Genomic DNA, 13,257 nt, shown 5'->3' with positions numbered 1-13,257 from the left:
CCATGTTTTTGTGTCCAAGGGACTAATGGAGACAACAATTTTTGAAATTGGTCCAGTATTGAGTGTGAGCACAGCAGCCGGCAGCCGTGAAGCAGGCTGCGATGTAATCCCTCTGGGTATTTACACACCATCAATGCACGTGCACTGAAAGTGTTTGTTTGTGCCACTGATAGGATCAGATTGTTATTCTAAGTGTCTGACAACACTGTGGGAAGGATCCCTACAGAGATAGACCCTTTGTTAAAGCGTGAGGTCCTTTTTGTTTAAGCAGAAACAGCCGCGATTTCACTCTCACCAAAGCAACCAGACTCCATTCACAGAAATGGCAATTTTATCCTGGTAAAACACACTTCATTCAAACTCGACAGAAACATCTTGGTTCATTGTTACACTGTTCAGAGAAGCAGCGGGAGAAAACAGCATGTAGAGCCAGAATAGTTTCACATCTAACTTGGATGTTTTTTCATTATGACGGTAACAAGGTCGCTGTGATGTAGCTTTTGTCTGTGAGAGCGATGGTCAGAGCTAACCTGTCTGCACTGGCGAGCTTGACTTTTAGCTCATCCCTCTCCTCAAAGAGTTTGAAATGTGTTCAGTTTCAGTAGCTCTCCACTGCGTAACGCACTTGGGCTTGAGGTACTGAATCCCTCGCCCTCTGCCACCCCTGATCCTGATCACCCCAAATCCTGCAGGCTAACAGGGCCGAATCTGCAGGAATGACTGCAAGAGTTTTACTTATTGATCAGATAATTTTTCTTCCCAATCCAAAACTACGAAACACATTTTACTTTTTGATTTCTTTCACAATGTTCAGTTTTAACGATGAATCACGTAACATTCATTTCATGAACATGCTCGAAAAATCTGACATTGAAAGGTTTTTGTAGTGGAACAGCTATAAATAATCCTCCACTGCAACAGCGAAGAAATTCAGAGATAAAGATGGACTGAGAAGGAGAGCCAGAATGAGGATGAAATGGACTTAAAAGAGAAGAAAGAGGGGGAAGTGAGTGCACTAAAATACAGAAAATGAAGAACTTTTACAGAAAATTGCCATCATCTTGCCATCTTTATACATTTCGTACTCTACACAAAGTGCTCAGCTCCTTGAGGACTAGTTGACACTCACAATTGTGGAAGAGCAATTTCAGGACAAATCTATTCAGAAAAGTCAGGAGAGGAGGTTTTATATGGAGAATGGAGGTGAGAAAAAGAAAAGAAGAAAACGATGGCAGGACAGAGACGGCACCCTCGCAGAACTAATTCAGTTTCCTCTGCCACGGAGAAGGTCACTTCATATCAAACAGTGGACAAGTCCATTTAACTGTGCCAAAGAACCTGATGGGCTTAGTAAGGATTAGACGTCAGGCACAAAAAAAAAGCTCCCTGGTTGTAATAAGAGCGGACAGAACAGGGTTAGCTGAGTCCCATCATCATACAGACATTATGGTTCAATTACAAAGCCGTCCCCTGCTAAAGTCCCTAAGACACATGTAGCAAGAAGCAGGTTTCAGTCTGCTTTCAGACGTCAGTAAAGCATTATGACATGTCTCTAATGACACAGTCGTAACTGAGGCTCTTGATTTTGATCATAGTGATTTAGACCCACTTAAGAGCTCGTATTTTATTTCGACCCCAACCGTGGCTAATGGAGTTACAGAGCCCAGTCATTAGTCACAGGACTGTATCCTGAGAGTGCTGCGATGTCTTAGCTATAAGTCGACTGTCTCAGAAAATATGTGCAAGGACAGTCGGACGCAAACGTCCTGGTCCAGACCTGCAGTGGGATGGTGCAATGCACATGACACAGGCCTTACTTAAATACTCTGTTTTCACTGATTGAAACGCATGTCGAATTGGAACCCAATGATAATGAAATTTTGGTACAGACATCAACATTGAAACCAAATTTCATGGCAATGCATCCAATAGTTTCAAGTTAGAAGATCACCAAAGTCACACGATTCATCCTCTGGGGGTCAGAAATGTCAGAACATGAAAAAGTTGACCGTCTTTGTCGTCACTCTTGCCGAGTTGCTCTGCTGTCGTATCTGTTCTCCCTCTTCTTAATGTAAAATAAAACTTGAGCTCTATATTAAGCGCTTTTCTTTTGCATTTAGAAATGGTTCATATTCTGTTTCTCTGTAATACTTCATTGCAGCATCATATTGCGCAGTGATATTTTCTTCAGGAGTACACATTATATACATTATACAGTTTCTTATCATGTATAAAAGCCTTTGCACCGGAGGCCAACCTATTCCACTGCTGCTTCTTATTGAGGACTCCTTTATCAACGCTTTTTCATTTCAGTTTCAAGGATAAGGGATTATGTGTTCATATCTGTCAGCAGGGTGCTCTACTACTTTGACTCGGGCGTTCCTTGAGTATTTCTCACCTGTACCTGAACTGCCTACTGCATGCTGCTGATGGTGCAGTGTGCAGTGTGTACTATGAGCAGCATGCACTACACATACTGAACGCTGTTTTCTCATGGTAGCATGCAGCATGAAACTGCATTAAATAATTTATTGTACAGTCTTCTGACAGCTCCAGTGCTTTGCATTGTGGACCCTGTAGGCAAGCTGGACTGGTCCGATGGATATTGGAGATATTTGCCGCATCAGTATGACATCTGTACGTACTGGTAGCATTGCATTTAGCTGTTAATTGTTAGCTAACTATTTCAACTGGCTTACTAACTAGTTTTCATGCACTAATGATTGTAACACACAAACTTTAATGTGTTGAACTGAATTGGCTGGTTGGAGGTGTGTAGTGTGCATGTAGCCTGTAGCTGGTAGCTCACTGCTTACTGTGACAGTGATGTTTAGATCAGGCACATCACACAAATTTATACCCGCTTTCTGCAAAACACAAATATATGGATCATTTTTTCAAAATGAGTTTTTATTTTTTCCAAACGAGTTGAGTCACTTTTTGTTTGTTTGCCCACAAGGATGCTGTGTAGGTGTTTCTATCATGCTGAAAAGCCCACCTGTGTGTTGATCTGTTCAGCCTTTTAGCATGGTGTTTGGTACGCTGTGCAACAGATTAACAGACATAACAAGAAAAAATTGAGTTCAGATGTGAAATAAGTTAGTTAGTAAGTACTTTTGCTTCACACGTACGTTGTACTTGCGTCACAGTTTGACCTCACCTTCCATTTATCTCATTCATTTCATTGTGAATTATACTGGCAAGCGAATAGATTCAAAATCTGAACTTCACACCATCAGCCGAGACGTATCTTAGCGGAGCTTAGACAAATCCCTCCATGTCTTGAGATTAGATTTTGGGTCTTCACAGCCTCAGTCAGGTGCAAAACTTCTGGCATTAGATTACCGAGCAGGAGGAGGTCTGCGATCTGGATGTGGAGAAAAAACAAGGTCAAGTCAATGTCACTTTGCATTAATTGAAGTCAAAGAAACTGTGGTCCTCGCTCTTTCTATCAGGGCAGTTATGCCAGTGCCCCAGCTGTGTGTCTAAAACCCGTCTGGGTGACTTGATGGTCAGGAATAAATGGTTTTCTCCCTCTTTCCAGCAGATGGAACGAACAGCGAGATGATAAGCAGGCTGAAATGATGGATGAGAGAGGGAGGAAGATCTTTCAATCAATCTGTCATCCGTAGTTCCTCTCTCATCCGCAGAAAACAGGACTGATGTCACGGTCGATACAGGCGGGTTTTGTCACCGTATGTGTCAAGCTAATGCATGCATGCAGTGCAGAGTACCTGCTTTTGTCATGGTGTGGTGTGGGAATGGGAAGGTTAGGAATTTGTTTATTTTTTCTCCGTGTGGTGGAAGTTTGTATAGTTGAGGTGTATGTATGTGTGTGTGTGTGTGAGTGCGTGTTCAAATGTGTTGTGTTGAAGTTAAGTAGGCAAACTGTCACCATCTGCTGCCTGGAAATACCCGCTGACATTACACATCAGACAATATAAATGCTCGCTTCAGCAGTTGGCTCAGTGGGAGCAGCTCTCCTAATCCAAAACATGTGTGCTATGCAAGTGTTTGCTTGTTTGATCTTATTGCTTTTTTTTCGTTTATATTACAAGACGATCACCTCCAAAAAGTCTTCCGAAATCCTATTAGAGGAGAAATTTTTTACTTAATAGTCATTTTTCATGGCAGATTTTTCGCCAGGTTGCGGTAGGAAAAGCATCGGTGTCAATGGCAAAATTCAAAAACTACTTAGCCGCTTCACTTTTGAGTGCTAATGAAACACTCGAACAGAACAGAGGCGTCCTCAATGGTATCAGCAACACCTGTGCTGTTCCTACATCTTTGTACATTAGGGAGCAAGTGGAAGATGGAGTTTGTATAAATGAAACATATCCTGGAAAAAAGTCGATGAACTCAAAATAATGAGCATGTCAGTCCTGATTCAAAGACTGCTCTCTGTTGGTCTTTTGTAATTTATTTAGTTGGAGCTTTTCAGTCATTTTAAAGTTGTTACTTGTTGTATTAAAGAGTAAATTAAATAACATTTAGCACTAAGAGCAGAACCTACATCTGTTACAAAAAAAGGAAAGGAAAACTCATTGCTGGCAGTCCGACCATTAATGAAGGTTTTTTTTTTTATTATTGATAAGAATGAATTTCTTCATACCCGAGGTCTGACCAACTCGTTCTCAGTCCCCTGAAGAGTGCACAGCGTTGAGTGTGAACAGCCTGTCTGACAAAATAATCTCAACTCAAAGGTCCACATACTTCTTTGTCAGAGCTGCTTCGGTCTTTGTCAGCGAATGGACCTCTTTGTTATTAATAATAATAATAAACTTTTTTTGTATAGCACCTTTCATACAAGAGTTGTATGAAGCTCAAACTGCTTTACAAGAAAGAAATCACATGCACAGTGAATGCTTCACACAGAAAAAACAGAACGGTTATTGTGTCATCACACTTGATAGTGCATTAGGAGAAAGCGTGCACACTAAATACAGCAGATGTGTGAGTCTTCTGTTGTTGCACGCCGTTCTCCCACAATGCAATGCACAAAGGAAATGGATGAAAAAAATAAATTGTGGGTGGTGGAGGAAAAAAATCTTGGAAAACAAAACATACGTATTCTAAAGCTGCAGTTTGGCAGACATTCAGCACAGCAGGTGTTGTACCATTTCCTGTTAGGACAGAATGGTGACGGCGATTGGCTCTCAATGTGGTACACATGGAATATAATTTGTATGTAGGTTTGCTTTGGGACACGGCTATGAATCTGTAAAAGCATGTATGAGGACCTTTGAGTTGAGATTATTTTGTCACACAGACGAAAGCTCTAATCCAGGACTGCTAATAGTGGAATAAAATACCTTCCAAATACAAAAACAATAAAACACAAAGATAGAAAAACAATATTTTGCTCGCGGCAAACTTTCTGAAAAGCTTGATCGCCCTGACGTGAATCACACCTTATGGATTTCTCCATATGCTGAGGTGCACATATCGTGCAGCTCAGAGTTAATCCTGCTGCAGCCCTTAAGCAGCCTGGGAGAAGTTAGCGAGTTCATCTCAGCAGCAGGAATCCAGAGCTGCTGGGAGAGAAGTCAGAGAGCAACACTGATTAGCAACATTATCACCTTTATTCCCACTGATTCCGCTCAGCGCACACACATCGACACACGAACACGGCCGCGCAGGCAGTCAAGGTTATTGCAGGTTTGTTTCGGTTCAATATCGGCTGCTGCACTCAAAGCGAATGATGAATTTTTGAAGGCCTTGGATTTCCCACATAAAAACAAGAGTTTTGAAGGGATTTTTTTTTTTTTTTTTTTATTTCCAAGCGAGCCCAGCACGATCATTTTGTGAGTTATGAGAAATTGAAGGACTCATCCTGCTCTAAGGCGGATTCATCTCTGCTGCTTCAGCTAACAAACAGGTTATATTACAATGAAAGACGGCTCATAGAAAAGCAGGAGCTACATGTATATTGCAGATGAGCATTGATCGACTCTCTCTGAGACAATTCATTCTCCTAACATGTCTCATTTAGTCTTTTTGTTTTTTAATATTACTGTATTCTTGATGTTTTCTGCTCAGCAATTCATCAAATCTTTCAACATAAAAGGTAAAAGAGACAAAATACGTCTTAGTTTTGAAATCAGCAAAGGAGAGCTCTCGTTCAAGTCCAGCCTAGTGCATATTTAATGTACAAACATGACATCTAACAGCTGAAAAGAAGTGAAAATGTATTTCCCAAAATGTCAAACAAACTGTTAACTTCAGAAGCTTTTTACTCACCTTTACCTTTTTATTTCAGCTTACTTGATTCAACATTTCTTAAGCATGAGTTCAGGATGAGTTTAGAGCATCTTCAGGCTCACGCTGGAGCAAAATCTGGGGCCTGATCAAAGCCATTCACCTCCATCATCTCATATCCAGCTTGTTATTACTCAAACTAATCTTGTATTAGCAGCTCCATTGTTTGCCTGCTTGTCAGCCACATTGTGGGCTGCTGTGGCACCTGAGCCAGAAGGCAGAGCGATGTGGGTGATTAATGCTCGCAGGACAGAGTTGATCATAAATAAACAAACCAACCGCCCATTTGCTGTTCGAGGAGGCAGCGGCTGCCTCCTGCCATCTGTTGTGGAAATAACGCTGCTGCTGCATGTTCGTTGGCATCGGTGTGACAGGAGGATCTATAGGGAAGAGACATGGAGCTAGTTTATGATTTGATAAGCGCGTCCTTTACGAGATACACACCTGCCTCTGTGTGTTTACAGTGTGTCCGTGACCCTGGGTGTGTGATGCACAGATGTGCTGCATCCCAGCCAAGCAGGCGCTCACAATGGATATTCATGAACGTTTTTCACCCAGTGTTTGAGAAATGTCCTACCAGCCGCCAACAAAAGCAGTTTCAAGGAGCTCCTTTGTTTCTGTTTGATTGAAATGTGTCATTTTCTGTCATCGCTTATTGATCATGTACGGCTGGAGAGACTGCACAGATTTAAAGGGAAAGCTTGACAGAGTGTGAAGGTTGGACAGACAGCATCCCCTGGTGGGTAAATCTGAAGATGACTGTCACTGTTATTTTGTACAGAGTGCCTCAGTTTGCAAAGTTTCCTGAGATTTTTTTATTCAGGGGGTTATTCTGCAATTGAAAAGTAACACTTTGTGAATATTTTATAGGATTTTATAGGTTATTTTTGTAGCATTACTTTATTTCAGTGCCTACTTTTTGGGAAAAGCATTTCCCTGAATTTATTCAGTGTGAAGGCTTTCTGACAACATTTGAACTTTCATGTTCAATGTTTCCTTATAATTTAACATGTAATTGAATTAATGAAGTGTTAAAGCAGCCATCAATCAATCAATATGTTTGTTGATCAGATGACTAGCTGGAAACAAACCAACAGGAAAACTCACCTGACTGCAATTCAGCACTTTTTTTTGACTCATGGGTTTGTTTTTCCAGCCCACAACTTTACTCTTTTAGTTTATCCCACTCCCATAGCGTCTTTGCAACAGCAGAAACAAAAAAAACAAACAAAACAAAAAACAAACCAAGCTACCTGCTCAGCAAGCGACAAAGTTTCCAACTAGCTTAGCTTCCTGCTAAAATTTGAGATCTGTCCTTTGGGGTTGATGGAAACTCAGAACAGGGCTGAAAGGAAAGAGAACATGGCTTAAATTATCCAAGTGGACACAACCATTAATAATGATAATACTAAAATATCTTGAAGGTCCAGTGTGTAAGATATGGGTGGATCTATTTGCAGAGTATGGCAGAAATGTGAGGGAGTGGTCCTCTTCCATGGAGTCCACCATGTTGAGGTGACGGGCTTTCAGTTGGTTGCGATCACACTGGTCCATTAAGAATGATCTATTTACTTTTATCTCGAACATCACCCCACTGATCACAAGGCTCCTCAATGTTACTCCGAACTGTAACAACAACAACAGCATCAGTCTTGTCAGATGTGGCTCCTGGCCCGCAGACATTTTAATGAAATGGGTTTCTGACATGATTGATTCAAAGCATCGAATCAAATGAAATTACAGAAGCAACAACAGACTTTGCTCTCAGTGGACATTTTGACTTGTCAAACACAGATGGTACTAATAACATGAAGACTGGCTGTATTCAGTTTAGATGGGGCAGCTCCAGGACTCTGGTATCGTGCCCGCTGGCTCACTGGCAGAGAGACCTTGAAATGAAACAGAGCCACCGTTAATGCTATTAGTTCCACTTGTGCCTCTCCTGCTATGACAAGTCTAAATGCCTGCCATTGAACAGGCCTTATGAAACTGTTTAGAAAAATGTTAGCTCTGTGATTTTGTGTTGCAGTGTTGTGCTGTAAAAGTTGACAGATTCTACAGGATTTTGTACTTTCTTTATCTTCATAAAGAGGCTTTTCTGTCAGCATATCCAGGTTCCTGTGTAGACATTATGGCTTTAAAGCAGCAGGTGAGGCAGAGAGTCGACTTTTAAAATATCTATCAAGAACAACATAAATGACTCTCTAGTCATTCCAAAGAAGTACCATTTGTATTTGTACTGCAACAACTACATCTGCCGGTCTATTGATCCCAGTGGGCCTTTCTCACAGCAGACATGCTGGCTTGTCATAACAGGAAAAACACAGGTGCCACTAACAACACTGACGATGGCTCTGCCCTCGTGAGCTATCGTTAATTGAATTATTTACACCTGCAACAAACAAACGTCTTCAGTAAAAGGACCCATGAATCCTCAGTTTGAGAACAGCACGCCGACAACACCCAACCTCGTGCTGAAAACAAGATCAGGACCAGACGTTTTTAAAAACCGTTTATTTATAAGGGAATTTTGAGCAATAATACCTCATTTTCCCCACCACCAATGTTTACTTTTATGTGCCATGAAATAAAAGCTGGCCTGGAAGCTGGTCTCCACACACAATGCAGATCTTATGTATCACATGTTGCAACAAGCTAATACATGACGGTTAAACAAAACATTTTGGTGAAAATCATGCAGAAAATTTCCTAATTCGGACATGGCAGGCAGTCGTATTAACAGTATGTTTAACACATAACATTCCCACATTTTGCAGTATGCATTTGTGGTGTCGGCTACAGCTATAAAGGCAGTTTATACAGCACAGTCACTCTCTCTCTGTCTCTCCCCACATACCCACACACACACTTAATACTTTTAAAGTTGCACATTTACACTCTCACACACACAGATTCACAAAAAAAAAAAAATTAGAACAAGAAAAGAAAATTACATTTGGTCCCAAACAACCAGTTGATCAGAGTGCTGCCGTCACTGGCACACAGGCAGAGATTCACGAGAACCAGGAAGTATCCTGTACCGAACTGGAAGAAATAATACAGTTTGATTTGAATGGCGGTTGGTTGCAAAGTCAGAATGAACGTGTTTCAATTTTCTTTGGGATTTTTGAGTTTACTTTGCGGCACCAACGTCTGCACACGCACACCTGTTACAATGGAAAGATAAAAACTGAACGTTAAAATTACAGGACGACACGAGTCAGATGTCTAGAATACAATCCCGCTTCGCGTTTCTTTCAAACGGCCACAAATTACAGGGATTGTTGTCTGAACTTTGATTTGTTTTTCTTCTTTTCTTTGTCAGCCTCTAAGTGGAGACATTTTTCTGCACAATTTAATCCCATTACTCGAAGCTCGCTTTCTCCATGAAATATAAAAGTCGATCAATGACTCCCTCAGCTTTAAAACCACAGGCCACTTTTATACAAACACACAAACACTGTCTGGAGTAAACATGAAAACACATTCATTTATAGTATATTACATATTTATAATGTGAGGGTAACTGTTTTTACCATACAAAGAAAACATCTTGGCATCAATAAGATGAAAAATTGCACATAACGGTTGGCTAAAATATTTCAGTAACACATTGACAATGGCGTAAAAATAGATCAACATTTGAACAAAATTGTACATTTGTTTTTTTTTTCTCCCTTAAAAAATGACATGATTTTTTTCCGTGGGATAAAAAAAAGTGAGAAAAGCTGCTGGGAGCATCAAAAACAGGCAGATTTGTGGACAAACTGATGTGTTTTAGAACAGGCCCTTGCTTTTCTTCAGATTCTTCTGCTTCCAGTTTGGCAGGGCGTTGAACTCAACTCGACTCATCTCAAGAAGGGTCTGCAAAACGTAGAAATACAACTGTTACACGAGGCCAACTAAAACAAAAACAAAAAGATTGATTTCACCTCTAGGAAGCTTGCGACAGGTTTCTGTTGTCTATTTTTATTGTTTTCAACATTTTACTTTTTTACTTTGTCTGTCTGTTTGAAAGACGATCCACAAACATGTCCTACCTTGAAGTCCTGGTCTGACAGGTAATCCTCCAGGCGCAGAGGGTCCACTCCCTCTGGTAACGGTTTCCTGGTCAGCTCCTCGATGGAGTACTGCTGCTTGCTGAGCTTAGACAACGCCTCCTTCACTAACATCACCTTGTTCTTTGAGCGCTCGGCCTGCGTAGACACGCGAGTTACAGTAAGCAAACGCTGAAACTGAAACCTACTTGTTGAAGGTAGAACTGGATCTGGTATCAGTGACAAATGGCCGGTCCGGTACTGAAGACCATTAATTTGAAATAACAATTCTGCACATTTATATATGTATGTATTTATTTGATACATTTTGTTCAACAAAGTTTAAAAAACGATGTTAAAGTCAAGTCTGATGTTGCCTTACACACAGTGAGGCATTCAGGCTATTAATGAAACACTGGTATCAGACCAGTAGTGGCTGTGATCAGTGCATCCCTAATTATACATCATACATAAGGAATTTAAATGACGTTTAAGTATGTGAAAACAAAAAATTTTATAGACTGTTATAGTAAAAACAGAGACGTCACAATAAAAAATGAAGTATCCCACCTTTGAGCCGATACTCGTATCCTTTTCCCAGTATGGGAAGATGTTGGTGAAGGTGAGAGGTTCACAGCCTGCTAGGACCAGATAGGCCAGAGGGGGGCGCCGAGGGTTCTTTTCTGTAAATCACAACACAAGCAAGTGTTGACAACAAATGAAAAATAAAAGCAGCAATTTCACTGTGAAAACTCCCGATCATTCCTGATCGTCAATCAAAGAGTCAGACTGTTATGCCAGCGCCTGTCGGTGAACTCTGACCTTTGCAGTACTGCAGCACCGTCTCCATGGCGCACTTCCTCTCGTTGTTCCAGCGTAACTTTGCGGAGCCGGTGCACGGCGTGTCGTCAGGCTGCCAGCCCTGCCACAGGTACACCTCCATACGGTTATCCAGCAGGAACAGAGCTGGAGAAGCAACAGCAGGAGCATTCACAAAACATGTCCTGTGAGATCCAGGAGCACGAGGAGGAGACGTCGTCTACTGTGGGCGCACTTTAGGTCCCAACAATAAGACATTCAAACCGTGTATGTGTAACTGAGACGAAACGAAGACAAATCAGTTATGCTGACATGGCAGTAAAGTACTGAATCTTTAATCTTAATGTTTTTGTCATTTTTGTCTTGTGCTTCTTTGTGCGCCATCGATGAGAAAGCTGCCAAGACTCTGAGATTAAGGATGACTCTAAAACACTATTTTCCAAGACGAATCTCTGCAATGTACACATGATTTTGATGAATGACTCACAAGCGGGCGAAGCTTCAAAACATGCACAGTCACTGACATCTAACCTAACAATAACTGAATACTGTCCAGATGCTGTTTGTGTGCCTTCTTTGTAAGGCAAACATTTCAGCCTATATTTCTGTTCAAGTTATCGACTCCAAGCTGCCATTTAAGAGTCTTCTAGGATTTATATTCATCTACTTTCCAGAAAGAAACAGGATTACGCTTTCATAAACAGAGTAAACCTAATAATAAACATGTAATTCACTGAAATGTATCATGGCTACAGGTGTGTGTGTGTGTGTGGTACCTGGCTGCGGTGCGGAGTAGAGGTTCTCCTGCAGGAAGGGCATCGCCACGACTCCCTCTGCCACCCTGGCTGGATACAGCTGCTCCTCCCCTTCAAACACCCCGGAGCTGGCACTCAGTCGGAACAACCTGGGGGTGTAGTTGTACTTCCCCGGATCTGGAGACGAAACGCACACGCATTTCACCGCATCAGCTCACAGAGGCGGTCGTGAATGATCTTTCTGTGCTGCGTGTGAATGTGAGGACGCACCTTGCAGCATACAGTCGTAGGCCTTCTTGTCCTGCGGGCCCAGAGCCTTTATGAACTCTGCGGGTTCAGATCCTTCCTCCACCTCCTCCAGCTTGACGCTGCTGGTGCTGCTCAGACCTAACTCTGAAGGACACCTTGCAGACACAAACACAGAAAATGGGTGGTCCGCATATGTCAATCCATTACATGTTTATTCATCCACCTGCCTTATGTGTTTACCTCTGGGTTACTTTATCTGCAGCTCTCTTGGCCACCTGCCTGGCACTGGTGTGTGCTTTACAGCCGTGCCACAAGTACAGATGGCCTTTCTGAGCGTTAAGAAGCACCAGGTTGGCACGAGAGCGCAGACTGGCATGCTGGCAATCCACCTCCACCAGCGAGGCCTCCACCTCTTTCTCCCCACGGACACAGAACAACCTCCAGCCTCCTGGAGAGCAGAACCACATGTGGTTGGAAGAGTTTGGTATTAAAAACTAAAGGCAACCAAAGCCTCTAAATAAAGCAGCAGTCATACAGTGTGTGTTTTGTATTCTACCTGTGTTGTTGTCTTCTCTGCTGCCCTTGTGGATGATCAAACCTCCCTGGAAGAGCTGAAGAAAGCACGGAGGCTCTTTTCCCTCACTCACCAACACCTGGACAGTCAATCAGACACACTTTCATGAAACACAAGCAGGTTAATAAATGATGAGTGGGTGAAGACACTAATCAGGAGTTCTAATCAGGAACCTCACCCTTAAAAGTGACACTTTATTGATTGCGTGTGGCTGTGATGGACTGATACTCACTTGTGATCCCCTGTGGCTGCCCAGCTCCACCGTCATCAGAGCCGAGGTTCCTTTCTCACTGATGCTGGAGTGACGGCCTTGCCAGAAAAAACAAGCAGACCTCTCTCTTCCAGGCGCACCAGCACACAGCTCGCCGGGTTTCTGCCGCTTCCCCACTGACAAAAACAGAAGAGACCCACAGTAAACCCGGCGGATGAAATCAGGACTTCTTCTTTCAAACCTCATTGGCAACAGTTAAATGAGCCTCTTTCCCAATGCCGTCTTTCAGTCAGACAGATATTAATTAATTCTGCTATTTATCATCTTCCAGGTCTTCACATTAGAATCTCCCAT

The 13,257-nt window shown here is 42.1% G+C and overlaps 1 protein-coding gene across 3 annotated transcripts in view; it reads right to left on the bottom strand.

The window, feature by feature from the left end:
• Window positions 1-8,516: 8,516 nt before the first annotated feature.
• Window positions 8,517-13,257, bottom strand: part of svild (supervillin d) — a 41,752-nt gene continuing 37,011 nt past the window's right edge. For all 3 annotated transcript variants that reach the window (XM_076760034.1, XM_076760035.1, XM_076760036.1), the window contains exons 21-29: window positions 12,925-13,079; window positions 12,675-12,771; window positions 12,359-12,566; window positions 12,140-12,273; window positions 11,891-12,046; window positions 11,118-11,261; window positions 10,866-10,978; window positions 10,299-10,454; window positions 8,517-10,122 (exon numbers count right to left, since the gene is read on the bottom strand). In XM_076760034.1, coding sequence (XP_076616149.1) covers window positions 10,036-10,122; window positions 10,299-10,454; window positions 10,866-10,978; window positions 11,118-11,261; window positions 11,891-12,046; window positions 12,140-12,273; window positions 12,359-12,566; window positions 12,675-12,771; window positions 12,925-13,079 — 1,250 coding nt within the window. In that variant the 3' untranslated portion in view covers window positions 8,517-10,035. The remainder of the gene's footprint in view (window positions 10,123-10,298; window positions 10,455-10,865; window positions 10,979-11,117; window positions 11,262-11,890; window positions 12,047-12,139; window positions 12,274-12,358; window positions 12,567-12,674; window positions 12,772-12,924; window positions 13,080-13,257) is intronic.

The sequence above is a fragment of the Chaetodon auriga genome, chromosome 20 (genome assembly GCF_051107435.1).
Source record: "Chaetodon auriga isolate fChaAug3 chromosome 20, fChaAug3.hap1, whole genome shotgun sequence".
Taxonomy (NCBI): Eukaryota; Metazoa; Chordata; class Actinopteri; order Chaetodontiformes; family Chaetodontidae; genus Chaetodon; species Chaetodon auriga.
Note: the sequence above shows the minus strand (reverse complement) of the source record. Positions and strands in the feature narration are given on the sequence as shown.